Source organism: Dermacentor albipictus, chromosome 1, assembly GCF_038994185.2.
Source record: "Dermacentor albipictus isolate Rhodes 1998 colony chromosome 1, USDA_Dalb.pri_finalv2, whole genome shotgun sequence".
In the NCBI taxonomy this organism is placed as follows: Eukaryota; Metazoa; Arthropoda; class Arachnida; order Ixodida; family Ixodidae; genus Dermacentor; species Dermacentor albipictus.
Window position 1 is genome coordinate 352,046,416 of NC_091821.1, and position 27,626 is coordinate 352,074,041.

The 27,626-nt window shown below is 46.0% G+C and overlaps 2 protein-coding genes across 2 annotated transcripts; one reads left to right on the plus strand and one right to left on the minus strand.

The window, feature by feature from the left end:
- The first annotated feature begins 188 nt into the window (after window positions 1-188).
- Window positions 189-26,316, plus strand: Phax (phosphorylated adaptor for RNA export). The gene is made up of 6 exons (XM_065441623.2): window positions 189-390; window positions 718-959; window positions 11,203-11,653; window positions 13,303-13,394; window positions 16,104-16,272; window positions 26,087-26,316. The coding sequence occupies exons 2-6, from the start codon at window positions 747-749 to the stop codon at window positions 26,260-26,262; spliced, it is 1,101 nt and encodes a 366-aa protein (XP_065297695.2). The 5' UTR covers window positions 189-390; window positions 718-746; the 3' UTR covers window positions 26,263-26,316.
- On the minus strand, window positions 26,260-27,626 carry Achl (La ribonucleoprotein translational regulator Achilles). Its single transcript, XM_065441624.2, has one exon. The coding sequence runs from the start codon at window positions 27,341-27,343 to the stop codon at window positions 26,375-26,377; it is 969 nt and encodes a 322-aa protein (XP_065297696.1). The 5' UTR covers window positions 27,344-27,626; the 3' UTR covers window positions 26,260-26,374.

A 27,626-nucleotide genomic window follows, 5' to 3' on the forward strand; every position in this document is an offset into this window, starting at 1 on the left:
ATCAAACCATCAAACTCTTTTAGCTTTCGGTTTCGCTTCTTGCTCAGAATACCTTATTTTTATGATAACTACACTAAAAATAATCTGTGCATTAACTTTCGCTGTTGTAGTATAGTAGACGAAACAAGTTGGTTGTAGGTATTCTGTGACGTTTTCAGCGTGCATTTGTTATGAAAACCTGAAGGCGGGAACGGCAACAACTTGCAACAACGCTGCGCTATGCAGCAACCTTGATACCTGCATCGGCTGCATCGAGCGAGCAGTACAGTAAACTATAGCTTGCAATGTGCTAATGTAAATTTACCAGGAAACAAGCGCAATTAGAATTTTTTGTTCCACTGCTTTTGTAGACCCTGAAATTTTGTCCTGTATTTGCTACGAAGCATTTCTGTAAGTTCGTTTGCAGCTTGTGTTGCACTTATGCAAGGATAGCTCGGTACCTGCAAAGAAGCGTCCCTGCGCGCGTTGAATGCGCGTTTCAAATGCGTTTTGCTTTATTTCACTCTTGTTGTGTGTTGAAAAGGACATACCTCTGAGTGCACGTACACAATTGTTGCGCGTAGCTTTTTCATCTTAAGTACTTGCGTACTTTGCAACTGTGAGGTTTAGTAACTCGAAGATATAAACAGAGGGCATTATTGTTTGTTTAACTTACCTGTACATGTACGAGCGATTTGCAAACGTTGCGCCGTATTTTTGTTCTGCTTATGTGTGCAGTGACATTTCCGTGGGCAAAATAACGTGCCATGGAAGCGTCGGTCGCGAACAGTGTGACCAGGTACCGTGACGACCGTCCTAACTCGACGTCGGAAGATGACTCCGATGATGAGGAGACATCCTGGAAACGACAGGCAACTGACAAGGCCAGAAACGCTGTAGCTAAAGCCGGGTATGATTTCTCCAAATGTGCTGCTTTAGCTGGGGTGCCGCAACAAGCGTCGCCGTTCAGGAAGAAAAAGGTAAGTGTTTACCGACTCCGATACGTGTGACAACTTTTTTGACTGATTATCTTCCTAACTCATCCGATTCTCGACCAATCCCCCGTAGTGGGCATGATCCATATATATATAAAGGCAAACCAGCTAATTCGCCGTGAACGAACGTTTTTTGTGTATCTCTTCTGACAGGGATCGCAGATGCGTGTGTTGGCTGTAGCTTGCACAGTTTGTGCTGAATATTCTTATTTTATTATTTTTCTTTGCAGGAACTATTGGCCGATTGGGCCGCTACAGGGGTGGGGTACAAACCTGGCACAAAACCCATCATTGCTTACATAAAGCAGCAGTGTATAGATAATACATGGAATTAGAAATCGTGACGTGCCATTATACATAACTACAATACAAAATCAGACATAACCGTCATGTCAAACATAAAGTAGCAATGTAGAGCCGAAAAATGCGTCACAATACTACATTCTACAACTTGCATGATGCATGTTACATCACATACATTACAAAATTATGCATCACAATACTACATTCTACAACTTGCACAAGATATGTTAGATCGTAAAGATTCATGTAGAAAATATTTTGTAACATTGGTTTCAAAATGTCCTACAGTTTGAGAATCGCATATAGCATCCAGTAAATCATTCTTGTCTTTTATGGTTCTAGGGAAAAAAGAGTATGCATATGTGTTCACACGAGATTGAGAGGCTAGAAAGTTTCTGTGGTGGTGACTTCGTGGGCTCCAGACTGGTTGCGAAATTGGGTATACTACGCTGCATCAAAGTGAAATATATTTTGTGAAAGCAGAAACAAGAATTTTAGTCTGGCTATGTGACGGTGTTCCAAGAGGGGGGGGGGGGGGGTAAATTTAGTTTTTGCAGCATTTCTATTACAGAATCAATACGGGAGTACTTTGAGAGAATAAATCTAGCCAGCCTTCTTTACACCCTCACAATTTTATGGATTGATCCTTTTTGGTAACTGTCCCATATTATGCTTTCATACTCCAGTGTAGGCATTGGGGTAAGGAAGAAGTGACCGTAGCAAGCAGCTTCAGCTTCGAGCTCTCTACATTTTCTATTTTATTTTCTGTGATCTCTGCAATAAGTGAAAAGAAAACTGGGGGGCGTCGTTCTCTGCAATGGGAGACCCGAACCCTGCCCAGCAATTGGGTCCTGAACAGCCAGTTCACTATGTCACCGATGAGAGTGACCACTTCGACCCCAGCATGGTCCCGATTGAATCATCAGACGGCTCCTCTACTGAAGATATGGGCTCGGACAGCAATTTTACCTTGGTGTCAAGCCGACGTCTGAAGAGAAAGGTAAGAAAGACATCACCGACCAGTCATCAGGCGACGAAAAAGGCAAGTGGCAAGCAATCATACGCTATTGCATATGTACCGACAACAGACAACCTCAACTCACTGAATAGGCAGAGCCTGTCGGAATATTTCGAATGAACTGTCCATGGTCAAGTTGAAGAAATTCGTATGAATGCTCGAAAGAACATCCTCTCGGTGGAAGTCAATACACCGACAATACTGAAAACATTGAAAAACGTCACTCAGTTGAGAAGCATCCCTGTTAGCGCATTCTCCACATACGGCAAGGAAGCGACGACAGGCATCATGTACGACGTGGACACAGATAAACTGCTATCATCGTTGTCTCCTGTGCTCAACTTTCACCATTTGGACAATCTCAATGTGCGAAATTAGTGTTCCAGTCGGAAACTTTGCCAACACACATTAAGGTTGGATGTGTGAGGCATTCAGTACGTCCTTACGCGCTGAGGCTTTTACAATGTCGCAAGTGTATGAAACTTGGGCATGTCAGTGCAGTTTGCAAGGGTGCAGTAACATGCAGACGATGTGGTGAACCTAATGGAGACAGCAATTGCAACGTTGCTGCAAAGTGTCTGAATTGTTCTGGTGTCCACGACGCAACGTCAAAAGAGTGCTCAAAGATCAGGAATGAAATGGGTATTCTGAAGAAGATGGTTAGAGATCATTCCAAACAAAGGGAAGCGGCAAGGGCTATCCACCACCGCAGACGCCGTTCACGACACCGACATCAACAGGACCGCATCCCTCCTTGCGTAGAAGGGCTGACGTCTCAGGTGCAGCTTCCACCCCCTCCTCGTCTGAGGAATGAAGAAACACGTGCCTCAAAGCCTTTGTATTCTACAAAAGTGCAAGGCCACTCATCATCAGCCCCGAACATATCGGAGACTCAGTGGGCCTCGTTACCATCAATGCCCGCAGGAACGCCCTTATGTTCCACTCATACATGCACTGTAGAGAATGAAAAGATGGGTGATATTGACGTCACGAGTATGTTGAAAAATTTGATGGGTGCCATGCGCAGGATTCTTTCTAGCCTAAGTACCCCGGCTGCCAAAACTGCCTTGCAGCTACTTGATGTGTTGGAACCACTTCTAGGGCTGGAAAGAAAGGATGCATCAATTGCTTTTTATGCAATGGAATGCTTGAGGTCAACATGGTCATTTGTCTGATTTCTGACAGCGGGTATTTAAGTACCAGTTTCCAGTTATTGTCATCTGTGAACCCTAATATGGATTCTTCTTTCTGTATTTCTGGATATGTCCCGATATGGTCTCGTAATGACCAAACCTCAAGCAAAGTATGAATTTGTATACGTCACAATCTGGTGTACTCCAGACATGACGTCCCACCGCATACTACTAATGATTATGTATGCCTTACCATAAAACACAGATGGCGCACATTCACAGTGATTGAGGATACATCCACCCAAGAGTGAGGATCGATTGCTCACACCTGATATCTCTGCTGCAAGCATTGCAAGGTCCTCATATTGTGATTGGTGACTTTAACGCACACCATCCCCTGTGGGGTAGCACTTTGATGAATTCTCAATGCAAACATTTGGCCGACTTCATGTGTTAGTCAGGGACTGAATGTGCTCAATGACAGATATCCTACATTTATTCGTGGCACATCCTACAGCAGTTGTCTTGATCTAACATTTGTATCAAGGAGCCTTCTGTCTTCAGCATGCTGGTCGACGGATCTAGGGACTCATGGTAGTGACTACCTCCCAACTTACGTTCAGTTTAGCTGGTTTCACCATTCAGCCTCACCGTTGCATTCATCAAACAGACTGGGTTTGATTTAAGACCTCTGTCGACACCGCCGGTCACAGTATTACATCTCCATCTGAAATAGAGGACATCATTGCATCTACCCTGCAGGACAAAACCAGAGAAGTTAGCATACCGAGGCACAGATCATCAGTCAATATACAATATGAGGCCCTTCGTGCAATCTATCGCTGCACGGAACGGCGATACAGAAGAACAAAGTCACTGTCAGTTCTTTCGAACAGTTGCCGAGCTCAATGACATGTTCTTCAACATCTGGACAAGCTTGACAGAAAGCGTTGGAGGACATTCTGGGGATCCCTGGATCCAAGACAGCCTTTATCTAAGATCTGGCCGGTCATACGAAGTCTCCAAGCAACTCCACAACCAAGACACCCATTCCGTGCCGTGGCTCTACATCAACGCTGGACCGAATTGGAGGTAGCAGAGGACTACTGTAAACTCATTGTGGACACGTCTAATGCAGCGACTTCATCCCTTGTCACCATCACGCCCCCATCAACTGATGAGCGACTCGAAGTACCTTTTATGATGCAAGAGCTTGACGCTGCAATTTCGGTTTCCCTACACTCATCAGCACCAGGACCTGACGGAATCGCGTACGGTGCACTCTGCCATCTTGGCACAGAATCACGATGTATCTTTCTATCTTTTTATAATACGACGTGGGAGACACGAAATGTTCCAGATAGTTGGAAATGCAGTCGCATTGTATTGCTGCTTAAACCAGAGAAGTGCCTTAATGAGCTTTCTTCCTACAGACCGATCGCCTTAGCCAGTTACGTTGGCAAAGTGATGGAAAGAATGGTCTTGTCAACAGTGGAATGGTTTCTGGAGAGCAATAATTGCTTTCCTGATTTTATGCATGAATTCAGAAGAGGCCGTTCTTCCATTGACGATGTTGGTGACTTGGTCTTCACTGTTGAACAGGAAAGAAGTCGCCATTGGTTAGTTGGAGCTGTTTTTCTGAACATTAAGGGTGCATACGACGATTTACTCCATTACACAATCCTTGAAGCACTGGTAGATTTAAACGCCAGTGGTCGGCTATATGCGTGGATTGCTAGCTACCTCAGTGTCCGCACGGTGTATATGTCGACAAGTGATGGCGACACCAAACAGTACAATATCCATCGAGGTGTTCGAGTTCTCACTCCAACTCTTTTCACTGTTGCATTAATTGGCCTTGCATCTGAACTTCCTAACACGGTGAAGATTAGCACATATGCAGACTACATATGCATATGGGCATCTGGAGCCACCTGTCCCCAAATGCGTGCTAGGCTTCAGCGTGCACTGACAATCACAGCTAAGTATATGCAGCGTCAAGGCCTCCAGCTTTCAACAGAACAATGTTCCGTGATTGCATTCACGCGAAAATGACTGACCAGGTATCCGATACTCGTTAACAGGGTAGCGATACCTACGGTTACACACCACAGATTCCTTGGCTTAATCATAGACCGTGAATTATCTTGGTCAAGACACATCGCCACACTGAAGTCAAAGCTGAAGAGTTTTGTTCACGTCCTTCGCATTGTTGCAGGAACAGGATTGGGCCCCTTGGAGTCGTCATTACTCCAATTGTACCAAGCACTATTCATAGGGTATATACGGTACAGCATGCCAGCGCTCTCAAGCATGGGACTTAGCTGTGTGCACATGTTGGAGAGCATTCAAGCTCAAGCATTGCGTACATGTTTGGGCCTCCCACGATGCACGTCAACGAATGGAACAATAGCGGAAGCTTGTGCTTGTCCTATTGGTGTATACTTGCTCTGCGAGCCTCTTTGAATGTACCTTCGCGTGTTGACCTGACACATGCACCGTCCTCTGTCATCGCTCCCTGCCACCCACCTAGATTCCAGCTTTTCAAGGAATCTATCGTGCCATCAGAGTGTTCTGCCGTCCAGTTTTTCTGCCGCCTGTATTCAGAGAATACCCCCGTTGGTTCTGCCTAAACCTTTCGTTACATTGCAGATCCCTGGAATTACAAAAAAATCATCCGTTACATCTATTGGCCTCAAGAAACTTACACTGTTTCACATTTATGCAGAGTACGAAGGTACTGTATGCGTGTATACCGATGGCCCTGTCACACCATATGCCTCCACTGCAGCCTTCGTCATCCCACAGGTGATCATTGCTCGGCGGTTTAAACTAGACTGTACATGAAAATCAACTACTGCAGAAGTTGTTTCTGTCCGGGAGGCACTTTGATTTCTCTCCAAGGAGCCTCTTCACGCATAGATGATATTCTGCGATTCCAAGCCTGCTCTTCAAACGATTGACTGTGTCCTCAGATGGGGCCTGTATTCTTCCAGGGCTATAGAAATTAGAGTCTTGATCACGCAAATAGAAATGGCCACAATGTCACCTTTCAGTGGATACCTTCACACTGTGGCGTGATAAGGAACGAACAGGCGGATGCTGAAGCGAAAACTGCTTTAAATAATGCTTCTGAAGTACTCATTCCTTTCTCACGAGCAGACACAAACGCCCTACTTTGTCGCGTAATATGCAACCGTATGTTGGAACACTGGACCCAACCATGTCGACAACACAAGAGAGTACACAAATGGGACCAAGAAATGAAATTTCGTATGCCTCACAAGCTCAAAGGAAGCCAAACGAGCATGGTGCACCGGATTCGCTTTGGTGTCGCATTCACCAACCGTTATAGACATACGATAGGTGGCAGTGATACTAGCCCAAACTGTGAATACTGTGAGGTACTAGAAACACTTAGTCATATATTTTGTGTGTGTCCCACGTACATGCAAGAATGACAGCGACTGGTCTCTTCTATTGCAGGGGTCGATATGAGGCCACTATCAGATGAGTTTCCTTTAGGTCCTTGGCCTAATGCGAACAGTGCAGCCCTAATAACAAGTGCCGCTATAGCCTTTTTCCAAGCCATTGAGCTGGACACACGGCTTTAGAGATGCTATAACTCTGTGAACTTGTATATACGCATCTCTTCCTCATACCATCATCATTATTCATCAGCCCTTTTCCTCCCCGTCCCTTTTCCCCAGTGTAGAGTAGCTGGCCAGAGCAAGTTATAGCTCAGGCCGACCTCTCTGCCTTTCTGTAAATCTCTCTCTCTCTCTCTCTCTCTTTCAGTGTATGCCTTACTATTGTTAAATACACTGTTAACTTTATGGGGCTGGAGCGAGCGTTAATTTGTGACGTAAGAACCATAACTTCTTTTCAGCGGTAGAGCGAATATTAGTGGTATGTTGGTATCGGGGGGGGGGGGTATCAGTCCAGTTGAGGTCTTCAGATATTGTTACTCCTAAGTATATGCATTTGTTAATGGTAGCTAATACAGTGGAACTTAGGTGATAATCAATATTTAGGAAGGGCTTAACCTTGTTCGTAACACATAAAACAACAGTTTTTTCTCTATTTACTTGCATTTTCCAAGTTTCACACCATTTTTCAATAGACGCCAGTGCATAGCTGAGCATTTTTTTAACATTGTGGTTACATATTTTGCAGTAAATTAAGCAGTCATCTGTGAACATTCTTACAGTAACGTTTTAATTAATATCAGAACACATTTCGTTAATATAAACGAGAAATAATACCTGTCCAAGGACAGACACTTGAGGGATGCCCGAAGTTACAAGTAAAGGATCGGACTGGTAGCAGTTTATGTCCACATACTGCGTCCTACGTGATAGATATAACCTGATCCATTTCACTATATTGTTATTTATTCCAAGCTGCTTCAATTTCATAAATAATTCATTATGAGGAGCCCTATCAAAAGCTTTTGAGAAATCAAGGCATATTGCATCAACCTATCTTTCATTATCTATTGCTTTTGAAAAGTCTTAAATGATATCAATGAGCTGCATGGCAGTTGATAGTTTTTGCCGTAAGCGATGTTGGTTCGAATGTAGTGCTTTCTTATTTTTTAGGTACTTATATATTGCTTTCGATATTACATGTTTGTGGACTTTGCAGCACACGCAGGTTAAAAAAATTGGTCGATAGCTTGTCTCCGGTTTTGTGTATCGTGTAATTTTTGCAACAAGCCAGTCGTCTGTGACCTGTTTTCGTTGTGAGGATGCATTAGAGATAATTTCTAAATATCGAGCAACCCATTCAGCATATTTTCGCAAAAAGGCATTTGGAATTCCATCCGGACTCACAGATTTTTGTTCTTTAATGTTTAGCAGTAGGGATAGTATTCCTTCATAGCTAATACGTACTTCTGGCATATCTGGCACGTGTGAAAATATTGTTACTGTATTTAGAACAGTACAATTAGAAACATCTGAAAAGACAGACTGGAGGAACTTGTTATGGTAAGACGCAATTTTCGAAGTCAGTTATGATTTCATCGTTAACAACAATGCTGTATTGGCTTTGATTGGTTTGCGACAAGTGGCGCCAAAATTTTTGCAGAGAAGATAGCATGAAGTTTGCGTTTCCTCATAATATTTCTTTTTTGCTTGCCTAAGCTTTATTTGCAGCTGTGCAGGTAGGTTAGATATCTTTTCACGATTTTTTACTCTCCTTTGTCTTCCTATTGTTCGCTTCAGACAAACAATCTCTCATGTTATCCAGGGATTACGCTTAATTTTTCTTTTTTTCTTTAATGGTATGAATGAGTTTACACAGTGCAAGATAATGGTTTTAAATCTTGGCCACAATTCATTGATGTCATCATCAGAGCTCAGACTGTCTAGATGAAACGACAAATAATAAATAATGCTTGTGTCATCAGCTTTAGCAGAATTGAGGATGTGCGCAGTGCATTTTTTTAACATTTTTTGCAGGAACCTTGGTTTTGATTTGTACAAATACAAGTTGATGGTCTGATATGCCATCTTCAACTGCTACCTGATAATTTTCAAACCGTCCATCAAGAAATACTAAGTCCAATATGGACTGCATTGTTCCCTTTTTTCGAGTGCTTTCCTGTACCAGCTGTGTTAAATCTTTAGCGGAAGCAATGTCAAGCAGCTCTTCGCAGACAGCTTGTTCCCATGACTCTATGGTAATTGAGTTCCAGTCAATCCTTGGCAAGTTAACATCCCCGGCAATTATTAACCACCAGCTTCGCGCCTTCTGTTGTTCTAAGTAGTGTTGGATGGCCTCTAAGTATTCGATCGATGCGTTGGGGGATTTATAGATTGCTCCTATTACGACTAAAGTAGTTCCCAATTTTATTTTGCACCAAGCGCTCTCGTGGTTAGGGATACCGTTCATCCTGACACATTCAATATTTTCCTGTATTATTATTGCAACTCCTCCTCCTCTAGTTTCTCTTATCATTACGTATTATCTTAAAACCTGGAGGTAACAACTCGCAATCTTGTATTTCTGGTCGCAGCCATGCTTCGTTAACAATAACTATATGGGTATCATAACTGGCTAGCACATGTTCTATATCGCTGACTTTATTCGCTAGGCTTCGAGCATTAAGGTTTATAAGTCAAACGTCTATTTCCTGAAAGACTGTATTGGTTCAATGTCACTATCTGTCGGTGTAGTCTTTGATTGTGTCAATTCGGCTTTCGGGAATTGCCGTATCCTGACACAGCTATTCTTGGAATAATCCCATATGTAGACATTGTTATCTACAGTAAGCCTGTCACAGTTCAGGTGCACGCGCGAACCTTCTTCTTTTTCTTTCAATGCAGACTTCCAGTTTAGTAGTGGGGTTTGCTGGGCCAGTTGGTGCATGGTGAACATATAAGGGGTTCCAGCAAGTACGGACGTGAGCACAAGAAGAAGGTCTGCCTTGGTCCTGTCCGGTTCTTCTTACCTGTCCTCGCGTCCGTACTTGCTGGAACCCTTTATACGTTCACCATGCGGACTTCCAGAGTAGCCTGCACTTATTCAGTGTTTCTTTTGAATAGTCGTCGCCAACAGAAATATCACTTCCTTTCAGTTTTTTTGCAGTTTTCAAAAACCTTTTTTTTTTTTCCCCTGTAATCATAAAGCTTCAGTATTACTGGACGAGGCCTCAAGGTTTCTTCTGCGGTTGTGTTCTCATACGCCTTTCCGATTCTGTGCATCTGCTCCATTGTTTTCAAATTAAGACCGAGCTTTTCCTTCAATATTTCTACAACTTCTTTTCAAGTTCTTGTGAAATTTAATTGTCACTCTCGAATATTCGAAACACCATTAGATTGTTTTGCCGCATCCTATCATCTAAACCATCAAGTTTTTCCTGTTGTTTTTACAAAGCTGGATTGAGCCTCTCGTTTGTCTCTTTTAGCTCAGCAAAACTTGCCGCTTGGTCCCTGCAAAGCTGTACAATGTCTTCCAGGGCCTTAAGTCTCGTTTAGGCTGCTTAGGTTGGCCTGAATTGTCTTTTGGCCTTCACACAACCCTTGCACAAGTACTTTTAATTCAGGTCCAGGATTCATCTCAACCTCACCCGACAACAGCAGACATAGTGATGCGAAAATAGAAAACAGCACCTGTGGGCACTGCAGCACTACAAGAAAGCGATAATCACTCTTATAGCATGAATATGAACTAGCCTGTTGAATAAGCAGAAACTTGTTTGAGCACATCGCCCATGTGTTGCTGCCGTGCCCACTGGACGCTGCTGGCGAGGGTGCTTGCTTTATACGGTCTTCCCGCAGCATTATTCCACCATCGTTCCTGGTGTCGAGGTTGTCGATGATCCGCAGGCAAGGTTCCAATTCGGCAGAATCAACAGCAGCAGCTGGATTGGTCAGGCGCATGCTCCAAGCACTCCCGTGGAAGGAAGCGCAGATGAGAAGCACCTGTTCAAAAAGCAGAAACTTGTTTGAGCACATTGACCATGCATTGCAGCAGTGAATAATTGAAAGCGCCAAGACAGAGGAGTTCTGGTGTGGCCTCACGCGTCCATTATATTTCGCAGCAAGCAGCTTGCTGGCTTCAATTCCTGCTTTAATTTCGTCGTGTAATCTTCAGAAATTCTTAATCCCTCTGCGTTTCATGGTTCCTGCTTTGGTCTTTCACATAATTTCACCGCCAATTGTGTACATTTAATTCGTCACAGCATTTGTACTTGGTGCCATTGTACTTAGTAAAGCAAATCCATCTGTTTGCACCCTGCTCAGTTATCTTCTGCTACTTCATACAGGTAAACAATGTGTGGGGCGCTGTACTCAGTGAGCAGCTGCTTATGGAGGACCTCGGGCAAGTCTCAGTGGAGTCATCCCATATGGTCAACTGGAAGAATGACCGTCACTGTGAGAGCTACGACTTCACTCGCAAGGACCTCGACACACGGCCAGACCCCATTGAGCCAGATGATCTCCTTGACGGGGACAGTGCCACTACACATGACGTGGTTGACATTCAAGACTCAAGTTCTCGTGGCCAGAAGAGGTCAATCATGGATCGGCTAGGAGAGCGTGCCTGCACCCGTCCCTCAAGGTCACGAAGTCCAAAACTTCGAGGGGCTGGGAGGCAACGGCGATCTAAGTCAGACAGCTCCAAGTCGAGCAGTTCGGAAGCAGACGATGAACAAGTAGCTGAGGTCGCTGCTGACATAGCAAATCGACTAGAGGAGACTAATGTGGAGCTTGTGGGTAAGTTTCATGGACTCATACGTACAGGAAGGGACTGTGTTGCGGATGCACAGTAGCTTTATTTACCAAACGTGTCGTTTTGATGCCACCCAGTCTTGGAAAGATATTATGTAGTCACATGTCTCATCTGGTATTGATCCCTGGGGCAATATTTTCAGTAAGCATTTCCAGTAAGCCACTTTTGACAGTGCTTCCTGCCACTTTATGACGTAGCATTCAGCACGGTGCCCCACTGTAGCAATTGGCATTCGTTGTTCCAACATTGTAGCAGGGGCACTGCCAGGATATTCCTACAGGGGAGTGTATGATGTGACTACCAATTTTTCTTCTTGGAGCAGAGGTGCGGTATGAGACTTTTTAAAATTTCTGTCAGTGTGCTAAAGGACCCCTCACCAGGTCTGGCCATTTTGAGCTGACAAGCGCAGAGCATACATTGCGTGATAACAATCGTGTCTGCAAAGTATTACATCGCTATGCGCTGCGGAAAGATCTGAAATTTCAAACCGAACACCATTTTTTTCTTCTCCTCACGGCCACGCACTCCAAGCCTGAGGATGACGTACTAGCATCCCTGTGCCTACGTACTCGAGTCCGCAGTGTGACATCGCTTGTGGTGACACATGACTTCGAGAATTATTCAAAATACCATCTGTTATTTATGTGATGTGTTGCTTGAATTGATGAATTGAAGTTTAGAGAGATGGTAAAACACACAAATGGAATGTCTGCGTGTTTTTTGCTTTACTTCGTACCAAAGCAAGAAATATGTACTTCCACTTCGTCTGCTTGTTCCCGCGGTCGTGCGGTCACGTGCGCAGGTACCAAAACTATGCCATTTTCTACCGTGTTCCAGCGTGTGATTACACTCTGCGATCCGCTTATTCTGCCTCAGTATCCGTAGCACTGAAGTGTACTGCTAGTAATGTGTCCTTGCGCACAGCACGCAAAATCGTGCGCTGCACGAAACGATAACAGCTAGGGCACCTACATGCCATGCTCCCTAATAACAGCTTGCGCACAACGCCGTCAGCCGAAATGCGCATTGCTGGGGGGGAGGAGGAAAAAGGAAAAGTGAAGGCGGGGCCCGTGACGTATGTGTCATGCAATTCTCAAGGTCCGGCGTGGGAAAACGCAGGGAAGGAATTTTGCTTGCGAATAGTAGACGGGGCAAGTGAAGAGGGAGTCTCACTATGCAGTGGAACCCGCCTGCCGAAATCATCGGTTTGGGGCACTGAAATATTTCTATCTCAGCTATTAATGAGCTGACTTGAAAAATTTTTGCAGTAGAATGCTCCGTAGAGGACACATAACTTCCAGCATATAACCAAAATTTGCTATGGGGCCTGGTGAGGGGCCCTTTACGGAGACCCCAAAAACAAATATACGCTACACTGATGTTATGTTCTTCAAGCAAATTCAAACCCATCTTTCATTGTTGTGTCTTTTCTGGCTCATGAAGACTCCACTTAGAACAACACTTAACAATGCATGTATTGCAGATATATAATTTGCCACTCCAGCTTAACTTAATAGTTCTCTTTAGTCTCTCTTTAATGTAGTATTATGTTGTTTTCATTGTGGTGGTTTTCCAACATTAGCTTCCAGCAACTTTTGTGATTTCTGTTTCTTTTTAAAACCTTTCACCAAAGGGCGGGTTGTACAAGTCCTTGGTGTTGCACGGTCTCGCAAGCTGCTGGGCATGACAGAAGACATCGAAACAACGGGGGGCCTACTGACCAGGGCAAGTATGCTGCGGTACTCATGAGTTCCATATGGAGCGCATCAAAAGCATGCCAATTAACTTTCTCAGAAAAAGAATCCGTCCTACAGCTGGTATCATCCCAATTCTGGGCAACTCAGCTCTGAAAGAAAGCCAGCATCTTGACGGCAGAAAGTGCAAGTCTGCAAATACTAAGAGCACAAATCAATGCAATGCAGAGCAATGTGGCTGGTGGGTTAAAGGGGCTCAAATATCTCTGCAGTAGTTACCAAACTGGGTCCTGCGGAACTGAGAAGCTTCACAAATGGACGGAATGAATTCGAGCCCATAACCCCTTCAACCGATTTTAGCACTATGGTTTAGATTTAACAACATAACCACATGCCGTGGCCACACTTCAGTATCCCTCACGAGAAAGACCCATAATATCTACGCTGAATGCGTTCCATTCTTCCTTGCAGTGTGGCCTGTTTTGCGAGCAAGGATGAACTCGGTTGTTGTGCAAGCTAAGAGCCACTTTCGTGTCTGGCAGCATCTGCCTGGTTCGCTCATTGCCGATGCACGATGATCAGGCCATTTAACGGCGCATAACCTATGCGGAGCACATTCATGCACGATTTGGAGTGCTGCTGCGCTGGTATTAGTACAGCGCATATTCGTACAGGCTGGTTTGCTTCCATACTGCATCTGTTTCTATCATATCCGAGATTTTTAAAAAGCTTGTGAGAAGCACTTCAACGCATGCAAGGTGCACCACGGACCCATGTGGCCAGACATTTAGGGTTACCATACCATCGCAATTACTCAGGATGAGTGACTGACGGCATTTGTGTGCAAAAAGCAACATAAACAAATAACTTTTCATTTTTCAGACACTTGGTTCATGCCAAGTATATGTTCATGGTGTCTGTTACCCGTAAGGTAACTGTATGGCCAGCGCTCACTGCATTATGCTGCCATGCAGCTACATGAAAAAAAGATTTGCATGTTAGGTGTTATTGTGAATTTTTCAGTCAAAAGTGAAAGGCTTCTAGATTAAAGGTAACAGGCTGCACCGTAAACATTAGAAGAATCAAGCTCATCCAGTGGTGGCGCTGCTTTGGTTATTCTTGTTTCACTCACGTGACATTCAATCTGGTAATATTGTTTCTCTTGCGCACAAGATTGACATTGCTAGACGTAAATTGGTCTTCACTTCAACTTTACAGAAATTTTGCATAATGCACTTTGCATCTGCAAGTACAACACAATGCAAGCCCAACTGCATGACAGGCGAACTCACTCTGACTAATGGCATAGAGCCACATACCAATTACCCTGTTTAAATAATTCAGTAATTTGCTCCCTTCTTTTGTTCTCTTTTCCACACAGTAAAATTTGTGTAGCCATTCAGTTGATTCATTATAACATTTTTATTGCAGGGCCATGGACAATCACATTGGTGTAAAAAAGAAAGTGAGCAGGAGTGTGTGTGTCTGCAGGGGACAGGGAGATTCTGTAGCAGTCTGGTGGTGTTGCTCGGGCCAGAAAGTTTCAGAACCCCTGAGCAGACAGTTTAGTATTTAATGGCCATATTTGCACCAACAAAGCACTTCGATGAGGCGTCACCATGAAAACGCGCATGACAGGCGACTAGTGGTACAGCACATCATGCGCCACTAGGCGGGTTAATGTCTTTCAGGATGTCGTGATAAGTGATCATTACCATAATGCATGCATGCGGTGCATAGAAGGATACATTATGCATTGTTAAGTTGCATTATAATTACAGCATAACTTTTTTTAATCTTTCAGTTCATCAAAAGTCTTCCTTGCGTTACACCCATATATGGGTTATGCTATTGGAAATGCAGTACTTGGGGCAGCCTGTATAATATGGTGCTGTTTCACCTTGTTGGCCACATTGCAGCAATATTCAGCACGTGTTTCACTCAGGAAATCAGTGTTGAGACAACCCATACAGACATTAATGCCATTGCTTGCGGCTTAACAATTGAGGGAGCATATGCACCTCATTTTAATTGGAGCCCAGGTTGCTAGTGATGAGATCACTTAGTTGTGCACCATAGGAGTTACAGCACGCATAACTTTTAGAAAGCTATATTTATGTTTCGAGTAATGATGTGCGGAATGAGTTCATCAGTGATTAATTGTTAACTATTTTGTTATCTATTAGGTAGGTCTTCCTTATATGGTGTGTCAGCAGCTAGTGTGATGCCCGTGTTTCTAGTGATATGTCGCATTACTGGTATGGTCATATTGTAGAATTTTGTGCCCACTAAGAAGGTCTTAAATTACATATTGGAGTGATATCATGAATATACTAACATGCAAACGTTGGAAGAATTAACTCTGTGTGTATGTGTGTGTTCAAGCAAGGTATGGTCATTACAGAGAGTTTATTGAGATTGTTGTGTCATGTTTCTTGCCTTATTCTAAAACACAGTCTGCCTATAGGACCATGAAGATATCTGTTTCTTTCTCCCCCTTCCCCCGTTTTAACCTGCCACAGTAGCTTAGTGGCTATAGCGTTGCACAGCTGAGCTCAAGGTAGCGGTGACTGCATTTCAGTGGGGGGGAGGAATGCTCATGTAGCTAGAATTAGGTGCACATTAAAGAACCCCAGGTGGTCAAAATTAATCTGGGTCCCCCACTACTGTGTGCATCACAATCAGATCAAGGTTTCTCCACATAAACCCCAGAATTGAATTTGTTTTCTTTTTTTAACAGGACAAGAGTCGACGGCGGACGCCTGGCGGCGTCTTCTTCTTCCTGGTTAAAGCCAATACATCACGAGACGAGGCGAACATGGTCTTTGGGGAGGAGATTCGGCAACGAGAGCGCATGCGCAGAAAGTATCGGAAGGAACGTAGTCGTATGATCAGAGAAGAGCATGTTGGTGAGTATTGCATTGCTGCGTGCATGATTTTCTGATGTGTAGTGAACCTTTATAGTCCAGAGAATTGGATGCCCCCTTTAAGTATACTTGGAAAGATCCCAAGATTCTTCCACTTTGAGCGTTGGAGTGCTCATATTGTGGTGAAAAAGAACTGAATGTATTCTACATGGTGCTGTACTATGTGGTGACCCACATGTCAATTAGGCATCTAGAATATCAGTGAGTGTTGTTAAATGTGATTATATTTATTATTCTAGTGTACAGTAACCTTGCATATTAACTCTTTCCTTACCATGGGGAAAATAGGTGTTTTTTGTACATTATGCCAGATATTTTTTATGAATGAATTACTGCATTCAACATTTTAAGTAATGCGTCAACAAAAGCAAGAATGAATTCACTTTTTACGCATAGATGCTGTGCTATCAACGAGACATAAGTTCATAAAGACACGGTTGTAATTACTAAGAAAAAAATGTAAAAACATTTATGAGGTATACAATATGTATTGCCGTCTAATAGGCACTGTCTCCGAAAAAATCAAAATTCTTGATTGAACAGGTAAACCACTACAAAAATTTAACTGCAAACAATACAGTTAGGCTTGCCGGGCTGTGACTGCCAATGTTCCGAACTGGCTTACATCGTCGTCGCTCTCAGTCAAAGCCCGACAAAAAGGCAGCATCCTCAAACTCGCTGCTGCTCAATCTATCGATAAAATCAGCCGCAGACGCAGCGGAATTGCAAGATCTGCAATCTTTTGAAGTGCACACGCCACTCCAAGAGAGCGATTTTTGCTTTTTACTTTGGTGATTGTGAAACTTTGGAGTGCGTTCAAAAATTAATACCTGGTGGGGAAAAAAGTGATCTGCTTAGAAAACAAAGATATAGTTCCCCTCCTTCATGTCCTATGATGCAGAATGTCCATGAGCGGCGTGAAAGGTCGCGAAAGCGGCATTTCAAACCATCAATAGCGGGCAGCCATTTTTGCTTTCTACTTTGACGATGATGAAAGCTTCGGAACGCGTTCGAAAATCACCGCTTAGGGAAAAAGCAAACTGCTTAGGAAGAAAAAATAGTTCTCCTTCACATCTGATAGCACAGTGTGTTCATGAGCGGTGTGGAAGATCTCGAAAGTGGCATTTCAAACCATCGTTAGCAGGCTAACGATGCCCAGTGAGTGTGGTACGGAAAGAGTTAACACAGTTATGCGACAAGTACATCAGTATGTCCATTTGTGATCATGCTGTAAAACCCGCCTATAATACGAGTTTTTTTTCCCCTATTATTAGCGTCCCAAATTTTTGCCTCGTACTATGTGAGGATCCAAACAAAAATTTCAGTCAGAAATTTGTGCTAGAAGTGTTGGTTTCATTATTGCTGCATGGCTATGGCTTGACTTCGTTATTGCTGCGTGGCTACGGTTTGGCTTCCTCATTGCTACGTGGCTACGGCTTGGTTTCATTCTTGCTGCGTGACTGCAGCATTGTTTCTTTATTGTTGAGTGCGCACCTTGGCAGCACACGTGCAAGCCATGCTTTGCGAAGTGCATCTTTTTTATTCCGCATTGAAGGACCAAGATGTCCGGACCACGAAAACAGTACTCGGCTGCTTTCAAGTGAAAGGTTATTTTAGCTGCACAGGACATCGGCAACAGTACGGCCAGGAAGCAGTTTGGCGTCAACAAGGGAAGCATTCGCTGGTGGCATCGACAGAAGGAAGCCCTTTTCGCATGCAGCGGAACGCGAAGAAGCTTTCACGGCCCGAAGAGTGGGACATTCTTGGAAATTGAACTCGCCCTGACGGAGTCCGTACACCAACTGTGAGCCGCGCATCTAGCTGTGAGCGTGGAGCTTATGCAGGCGAAAGCTAAGTAGCTTGCATGAGAAAAAGGGCTACCGAGCTCCGTCTTCAAAGCGAGGAAGCACTGGATTTATCACTGCATGTGCCGTGCTGGATTTTCCTTACGCCGCCGAACTTCGATTTCGCAAAAGCTGACCGAATCATTCAAAGAGCTGCTTCTGGCTTTCCAGTGCCACATTATTTCGTTGCGCAAGTCCAAGAACTTCCAGCTGGGGAAATCGGCAATGCTGACCAAACGCCGGTTTATCTGGACATGCTATCGCCCTTCACCGTGAAACGAAAAGGGCTCTAAACAAGTTTATGTCCGGTCCACTGGCAACGAGAAAACGCGAGTTACCGTCATGTTGTTGTGCACTGCAGACGGACGCGATCTCCCGCCCTATCTCGTCTTCAAGCGCAAGACAGTGCCTAAAGGTGAGGAGCTGCCAAAAACTGTGGTCGTGAGATGCCATGAGAAAGGCTGGTTGAATGAGAATCTGGTGCTCGACTGGATAAAGTCCATCTGGTATAGGCGGCCCGCCGCACTGTTGTCGTTGCCGTCCATCCTCGTGCTGGACGCATTTTGTTGCCATTTGGCCGACTCAATGAAGAGGCTGTTGCGTGAATCCGGCACTGAACTCGTCGTTATCCAAGATGGGATGACGTATCAACTGCAGTCTTTAGATGTTTGCGTGAACGAGCCGTTCAAGGACACGGTCAAGCAGTGTTATGCAGATTGGATGCGCTCAGGTGAGCTTGCAGTGACACCGACTGGGCGGCTGCAGCGGGCTTCGCCAGCCACACTATGCAAGTGGATTGTGGACGAATGGGCCAGCATACAAGAGGACCTTGTGCATCACGCATTCAAGAAGTGCGGCATCTCGAACGCGCTCGATAGTACAGAGGATGAGTACCTCTGGGCCGATATGTCCGACAAGAAACTATCCAAAGAGAGCACAGCTGAGGAAGACAGCAATTGAAGTGCAGAGTGCAATTTAAATAAATGTTTTCCTCGAGTTTTCCTAACTCGTACAATACGTAGATAAAACTTCTTTTTTTTTCCATTTCGAAAAATGTTATCCCGCACTATATGCAAGTTCGTATTATACGCGGGTTTTTACGGTACTGTCTACAGTCTGTGTCATCAAGTAGTAAAGTTAGAGAACTCCTCTTTTCTGAGCACAAGGTGATAGCTCCTAGATGCAGCAAAATATGTTGTTTGAGCACAGAAATCTTATTAAAGTGTTTATTTACTGGTGATTGGGTATCTGATGTCTTTTTAACTCAGACGAAAACATTGTAATAGTAATGCTTATACATTTTGCCCAATCACTGTGAAAAATATGTTGGCAGCTTGTAAATCTCATGTTATTCAGTGCAACTAATTTGCTGCTGTACTGTCATGGCAGCTCATTACTGTATAGAGCTGGTGAAACATATTGGCTGTACTGGAGGAAAGTCCAGTTGCTGGTCTCAACGGGACACACCACCAGGGATGCGCCAACATTCTGGTGTGGCCTTTAGATAGATGACTAGTGCCACTGCCCTATAAAACAAAAGCAGCAGAAGGCAACTATACAGCAATAATTACATAGCACCCTCCTCAAAGCACACAACATAGAGGGGGAAAAAAGAAAGAAAACTAAAAAAGCTGTGCATTCAACACAGCATTTGCAGTATGCTATTATTTGACAAACTATGTATATTTTTGTCCATTAGTATGGGGAGAGAATAATGCGGAAGTTCAAAATTGTAAATTATATGCAGCCACCAAGTTACTAGTGATCTGTGTGTTTTGTTAGACAAGAGGCGGGATTACATTGTAAATTAGTTAAACTCTATTTATCTGGCATTTCTAATTATTTGTGGTCTTAAGGCTGTTAAAAAGCTTGTGCTCATAAAGAGTTAGAGTTGTGATTTTGAAAGCTCTAGATCTCGCAACAACTCATACGTTATAAAGAAATGTATAATTATTACTACATTTTTATGTAAAAAAGGGCAGCCCAAAGGTGTGCTGTTATGTAGTGTTAATTAATGCAGGTGAACGCTCGCTCAGAGTGCCTTTTTGCTACGTTTAAGCCAGGTGGAAAAGGAGGGCATCACGGGACATTACGGGACAGCACGGGACATACAGTAGCTAGCGATGCATTAGACTTCACTTTTGGATTAGTTTTATCGAAAAAGTAGGCCATACGAGTGAGAAATTTTGTTCTACGTAACCATTGCATGTTGCGTACACAGGACTTTGCTGGGACCAGCAGAGCAGTTCAAATTATCGAGATTTCATTATACTATGCAGTATTCTGGGTTGACTTCTTCGATGGTGTTTCGAAGTGAAAAGGGTAGGTGAGCAGTATGGCTGGGAAGGCTATTCTAGTTGCACGCAGTGAATGCAAAAAAATAAAAAATAAGACTGCTGGAATGTTGTAGAATTTGGGTGGGTGGTGTGAGACAGGCGATGGATGGGTACTATGAGTTGGTTCATTGTTAGATGGCAGCAAATAAAATAACTCTGCAAGTTGGTTCGTTGTTAGATGGCAGCAAATAAAATAACTCTGCGATGAAGATTTAACCAAGATATTCACTGCTGATTGGCCAGAGTGGGAACATCAAGTTGAGACTTCAGTGCTGTGACAGTAGTGTTCTAAAAGCAATCAGTTAAAATGAATCTATAGTACGTAGCATGTATCTGGACTGAATCGAGCATTTTAACTAGGTTTAAGTCGCTAGAGTCGATTCTAGCACTTACATACTCGAGTTCAGGGTGCAGAAGAGTTTTGTAGGCTCACATTAATAGAGGAGGATGATAAAGAAATGTTGCTATAGACGAAGCCTTCAAGAAGCATTGCAGAATTAGTAATGGAATAACATGATGTTCCAAGTCGGGTCAGAGGAGTGAACACCAATTTGTTCAGACAAACCATGGTTATATAAAGCTTGTTAATGGTGTAAGTGGAGGCTGTAATGTTGTGATGACAGTGACAAGAAAATAGTGAAGTTTTATTATCATTGAGGACTGTTAAAATCGGACAAGTTTTGCCTCACTCTTCTAATTGATGTAGATAGGCTACCAGTTGTGCATTTCAGCACCCTCTGCAAAAATGCAGCGTTCATTTGATTAAGTCATCGAGCTCTGAAAATGATTTGCTTCTGCATAAAAGCATTGATAGTGATAACAGTGCTTTTAGTGCTATAGATTCACCCAGTGACACTGATGTTGCCTACAATGATTATAGTTTGATATGACGCGGCAATGAATGAAGTTAGATTAACAGTATCTCCTTCCAGCACCTTCTCGTTTTACTTTTTGGGTAATTTCGTATACAAGTTGTGAATTTTCTATTGTTTTGTGATATATATCTGCTATCTGCAAAAAATTTGCTATCCAGATAAAAAGTTAACTTTCCGAACTTTTTTTTTTGCCAGCATTTAAAGGGTTAATGAATCCTTTAACTTAAGAATTCCTGGATGGGTCAAATTTAATGTCATTCATAGAGGGCCTGAGTATATAGTAGGATCTCGGGCAGGCTAGCACTATAGATGGTTTCACTTGCGCGATAACTACAGCGAGAGTGCGCCCACAAGAAACTTCCGATCACGAGCTTTATCAGTCTACTGCGCTGAAACACAAAGCACATTTTTAAGTTGTTTTACTGGCGGAAAGTCTATTTTGAAATTTTCAGATAGAAGACGTGTACATTAGCCTCAAGAAAAATACATAACAATTTTTGTGTAACTTAGGGCAACGTTCACTTGTAAAATTGTTTCTTATGCACAGAGGAAAAGTGTTGAAAATCTGCGGGCTTAGATTTGAACGCACTCTTGCTACTCAATATCGCAGCCAATGCCTTTCTTGCTCGCTAAATGTAGCCGGCTATGTCAATGAGCAAAACCGAAAACTGTCCAGGGCCTATGTTTAAAAACTGTGAAAGGGTCTTCACTATATGATAATTTGTAAGAATGAAACGGAGAGCTGTGTTTAGCAGATCAGCGACCTCATTTTCCGGAACAACACATCCATAGTGCAATTTGTTTTCTAAATAAGGGTTATTGGTTCCCAGAAATGTTTGGGATCACTGCGTAATGTCGATGGTAATGTTGTGAAAAAGAAATTATTTTTGGTTAGGACCGTGAGCAAGCTTAATGCTTCGAAGCAGCATGATGCTTTTCCCATGCTATGGAAGAACCCAAAGTTTACCTGGGAAAAATCGACAATCTTTCCACTCACCCTATTCCTGTTTCCCCTACCCCTTCCACCACATTTGACCAAAGCAGTCAAGGCTGGTGGTCGTAACCAAAATAATTAAAAGCATTACAGCAACATTATTGTTTGATCATTTGAAAGTTGTATTTGACCTGTGTGTGCATGTTCTTTGATAGTAGGAATACATTGGTTTAACAAACATAGCAATTCAAATTTGAACTCTTGCCAGTTTGACTCGATATTTGGATTTGGTTAAAAGTTTGAGTGCTGCCACTCTTTAGCTATCATCGCATCTAATTCCCGTTCATTTGTCATGGTATAGTCGACACCTCCCAAATGAGACAAAGCTTTTGTACTCTGAGATGCGACTTCATGCAGTGGACTGACCACCCATGCACGCTGTAAAATAAGGACGGCGAAAATGGTCACCCTCTGTGTGCTTTGAACCATGATAAAGTTCACGAAGACAGCCCATCGAAAATCGTGTATAGTACGAAAACATTTATACCATTGAGGTGCCTGTTCTGGTGTGAAGCCACCACTGGAAGCACGCAGTCCTGGTGTTTTCTATTACAGAAGGTGTTGCAACGATGTTGCAACGAAGCATAACGCCGAGCATGACACCAGCGTCGAATCACGACGTGCTGAATGCAGCCTGGGGCACTATTCTCGAGTCATCACTTTTAGAGATTCACTCTCGCTACACTCAACACTGGATCTGTCGAAATATATGGCCGACAGCGGCTTTGCACTGTGCGAGCTTGGTACAGCGCCAGAAATGCTGTCGGCCGTGTACTCGGATGCATTCGGTGAAATCTAGTGAAATGTGACTATCCCCGAAAGTGATCGCCAGAGAACACTGCCCCTGCGAAGTCTTTTTCAGGATCAGAATTTATTATAAAAAGTTGCAGTAAAGTGACAGGTATTTGATACACAGAATGAGCAAGGACTGTGTCGGGACCTACAGCCATGTCCATTTCGCCACACCAGCCTTGACACTGGAAACGTCGGTAAAATTCTGCAACCCTGCAGTTCTGTCATACTGTGCCATCTAGGTGTTGTTTCTGCTCTCACGTGGATGACGAAAGACAAGAGTGACAGATAAGGTGAGGAAGCGCTGCTGCGTCAGACTCTGCAGCCGTAATTCGGTCGATTTATGCCAGAGAAAACTAGAGGCAGCGCCTAATTCTTTCTCCCCGATTATGCACCGCTGTGCGTACGTGTCTCTGGCATCCGCGCTCGTCGGGCTGACGAGACGCGCGCACGCGGCGAGCAACCGCGAAGAGCTTCGTCATACTTCGTCGTCACACTTCGTCCTCGCTGTCGGCTTGGCATGGCAGGCGCGGCGGCGACAAGCGCGCGCCGCAACAACTGCGTGTCGGGGACTCAAAAATAGAGCAGCTCGCAGCCGCTAGCGCGCGGTTTGTCTCTCCGAGCTTGTCGCGCCGTGCTTGGCGATGCGGCGGCTTGACGGCCGTTTCATTTCTCTGTCACGCTGGCGCGGTGTCATTTGCACAACGCGCTTCAGTGTGGTGGCGGAAGCTGTAGATGCCTCGTTGAGCCAGGCACGGCGCTGGCGACGCGGCGGCTGCTTGATCACAGGTGGCACGTGTCGTCGGCATGCGACACAGTTTGTTTCACGTGCTCTGCAGAAAGCGACGGTGACAACGCGTTTCACACGCCTGGCGGATTCGGAACCCTTGGTCAAGCGTATACGTATAGAAGTCGCCGCTTGGAACGTATATATAGTGCAAAAATATACTACTTGTCACGTTATCGTGCCTGTTTCTCAGCGCCGCAAAGCGCCCGCCTTCCCGCCCGAGCTCCCGAAGCCGTCCGTCAGATGTACCCTGGGTACGATCTCGACCGGGTCAGGTGGGTCTTCACCGCGAGAATCGGAAGAATGCGACGAAGGCGGGCATCGGGATGAAGAAAAAAAATAAGGAAAGAAAGAATGTATTCACTTCGTTGGTACATGGTTGTGACTCTATCCGAGTCTCGAGTGGTTCTGCCAAACGGGGCCAGCTAGGATGGCCTTATAGATAACCTCTCGCATACAGCCGTTACAATTGGTGGAGAGGTCCCCACCGAAAGGGTCATTCACTCCTCGTGGTCAGTAGTCGATGTCTTTTGGGGGAACTTGTGGAAGTGTCAGTACCTTTGTCAGGTTTTGCAAGGACCTCCTTCCCTTCGTATCCTCACCTTTGGGTCCACTTTGGTTCTGCTCAGGGCGTGGCAGGGGCCAGAGGGGTGACGCAAATTTCTCCGTGATGAGGGCAATTACCTCGACACTGGAAAACGTGCTGGAAAGTTTCCCGCACTTGAGAGGTCGTATTCCCGGCCGATCATAACGACCTGTGCGCTGGCCTTAGTTGCCCTTTGGATGCAAAGAGAGCCGTCGCGGCATGAGGCGCCGCAGCCGTGAAGGTCTCGTCGGCCTTTCTGCATGTGACAGTGCCGTTCGATGATTTTGTAGCCTTGCTGCAGAACGTATGAGTGCGAGCCCTCGGTTGGGAGCGGCGGTCGAATCGTTACTCGCTCACTGGCCCCTGGATCCGCTCGTTCCAGGGGTTTCCTACGCGGTATTAGCGGCATGGTGCCCTCTTGATGGTCGCCTTTATGACCCACGTCTCGTAACATACGACTGCACGCTATCTCTGTGGGGCAGGCCATGGTGTTGACGCTTAACTTCAGACTACGCAGTTTCAGGGTCCTCTCGTCATGACAGACGCGTGGCCGCTGTCGGTGGCGATCCGCGCCCCACAATTCCTTTCCTAAGCGTGAAGTTCCAGCGTTGTGTTGCCGGCTATTCTCACGGGTCGGAACAAAGCGATTGCCATTCCCGTGCGTCGTAAAGCTCCACTCATGCGAAGCACGCGGATCTGGATTTGTCTAAAATATGACCGGCGCTGTCCTAATTTCGGCCATCTGTGGGGTTCTTCATCTCCGCGCAAAAGTTCGTGCGCCACCGCTTCGATATCGCGCCCTCATTCGAAATGTGGCAGCTGTGGCGGACAAGCCCACGGATTTGGGCTGAACGACAATCTATGATGAGAGGTGACCACTGACGCCAGATTAAAACCACCTACCTCTTACGCTACCGTTGTGCGCGGCCCACCAAATCCATTGCGAATGGGTGTGTATAACTTTGCCTTAATGGATGCACGTGCGGCCTAATTTTGAGACCCTTCACAAAACCGTCAAGAGGGCATCCTTGCGCACGTATATTTCCTCGGCCGCCTTTGTGAAGAAACGAAAGTTTTCCCTTGTCCTGACACTTATTTCAGTTACCTCAGCCCAAACTTTACTATTCTGAAACAGAAGTTTGGCGCAGCGGTGTTTCCAAGGTTCACTTGCTGCTCAATGGCTTACCCACACTGCCAAGACGTCCTGCTTTTCCGTGGTAGGTGTCATTGCATGTGGCGCGCTAAGCCACTATACACCGTACGGGCCGCGCTATCACGCTGTATTTAGTTTTCATAGAGGACGAAGCTGGGTAAGTGCTTCTGAAATGGTGTATGACTACCCGCTGTGCATGCAAAATTCTTAAGTGACTGCTAGAGCCCCCTCTTAAAAGGTAAGCCGCGACGTTTTCGAAATTAATGCGGGGAAAAGGACACCAATTTGGCACGTTGAGCAGATTCATACATGCACTAATTGTTGTTGAGCAACTTGACAGCTTGTGTGCCCGCGCTAGTGTTTCACGGCGACTGAAAAAAAAAAAGAGAAAAAGAAACATTCAGACGGCTGCGTTTTGCATATGTGCAGCTCTAGCGGCGGCGGCGGTACCCTTGAGCGAAGCTACCGAAGAGAGAAAAGATGCGGAGGAGCCCGAAAACCTGGAAGATCCTGTAAGGCCGCAAGAACCCGACAGCGGCTGCGTCGAGGTCGATATGGCGGCCGCCGACGACGAAGACCTGGAGGATGGCGAGATCGTGGACTGAGGGTGGAACAAGTTTAATGTGACACAATAAAAGACACAGTGAGAAAAAAAAAAAGGTGTGGGGCGGAGCAGCCGAATTTTGGGCCTGCGCGCGCTCGTTGGTCTGCTTGAGCTCAGGAGGGCGCCAGGCAGGCGCTGCTGCGGTCATGGAAGCCGCGCGTGCCGTCTGGGCCCCGGGGCTGGCGAAGCACGGGCCCCAGCCCGTCGGGGCGCTTCTTGACCCACAGGCCGGCAGCGCTCACGTCACCCTGGCTGTGTGACTTGTGTCGGGGGCCGAGCAGCGGCGACGGCGACGAGGGGCACGGGGAGTTGCACGCCGCGCCGCCCGGGCCGGGCACTCGCACGCTGCGGTTGCCGGCGGGCCTGCCGCCGTTCTGCCCACCGCGGTGCCCGTCGCTGTCCGCAGCGGCGGGGGTGGGCAGCAGGCCCACCACCGCCGGCGGAGAGAGCGGCAGCACGCGCAGCAGCGGGCTGGCCTGCCGCACCGCCAGGCTGGCCGCCTCGTGGTGCTCGAACTCGACGACGGCGGCCGAGCAGCCGCTGGCCTCCGGGTGGCGCTGGAGGAAGCGCTTGGCGCAGGGCGGCACGGGTCCGCCGGGACGCAGCAGGCGCAGCAGCGAGATGGGCCCGCAGCGCGAGAAGATCTCGGCCACGGCCTCGACGGTGACGCGGTCCACGAGGGGAAACGCGACCACGGTGCGCGAGGGCGCAGTCTCGTCGTGTTCGGGCAGCGGCTCGCGGCGGCGCACCTTGGTGCCCTCTGCGTTCACCTCGAGCCGCGTGGACGACGAGCGCAGCGCCTCGCGCACCAGCTCCCAGTTCTTGGTCAGGCTCTTGACCTTGCGGAACGAGGCCATCAGCTTGAGGCTCACGTAGCCCTCGCGGTTGCGCCGCACGTGCTTCAGGAGGAACGAGTCGCGCAGGATGTTCTCGTCCGAGAAGTAGTACTCGACCTGGGCCACGATGCGCTGCGCCAGCTCGTCCTCTTCTTCGGACGAGCCGTTCAGCGACTCGAGGCCGGAGTCCTTGTCGTGGTTGTCCTCCTCCTCCTCCTCCCAGCGCTTCTCGTCCGCCGTGCCCATAGCTGACTGGCTGGCTGCGCGATGACCGGTGGCTGGATCCCGAACGCTGGTCTCTGCGGCCCCGCTCGTCCTCGTCGCCTCCCGCCACGCTACTGCGGCTGCCAATGAATGCTGGACCTGCTGCTGCGCTCGCTGGCGCTGCCGATGGTGCCTGCTGCCGCCCGTCGTCGTCGTCTTCTTTCGCTGCCCGTGGCTCGAGCCAGCTGCCGCGAGCGCACTCAATGGGCCCACCGAGCGCGTGATTCACGAGCACGGCCGACTGGCTGCAACGTCCACTGTTGAG

Bases quoted from the DNA above. Each gene is read 5' to 3' on its own strand.
- Achl (XM_065441624.2), bottom strand. From the start codon at position 27,343: ATGGGCACGGCGGACGAGAAGCGCTGGGAGGAGGAGGAGGAGGACAAC.
- Phax (XM_065441623.2), top strand. From the start codon at position 747: ATGGAAGCGTCGGTCGCGAACAGTGTGACCAGGTACCGTGACGACCGT. The intron at 960-11,202 runs GTAAGTGTTTAC...TACTTCATACAG, and splicing joins CGCCGTTCAGGAAGAAAAAG to GTAAACAATGTGTGGGGCGC. The intron at 13,395-16,103 runs GCAAGTATGCTG...TTTTTTTAACAG, and splicing joins CGGGGGGCCTACTGACCAGG to GACAAGAGTCGACGGCGGAC.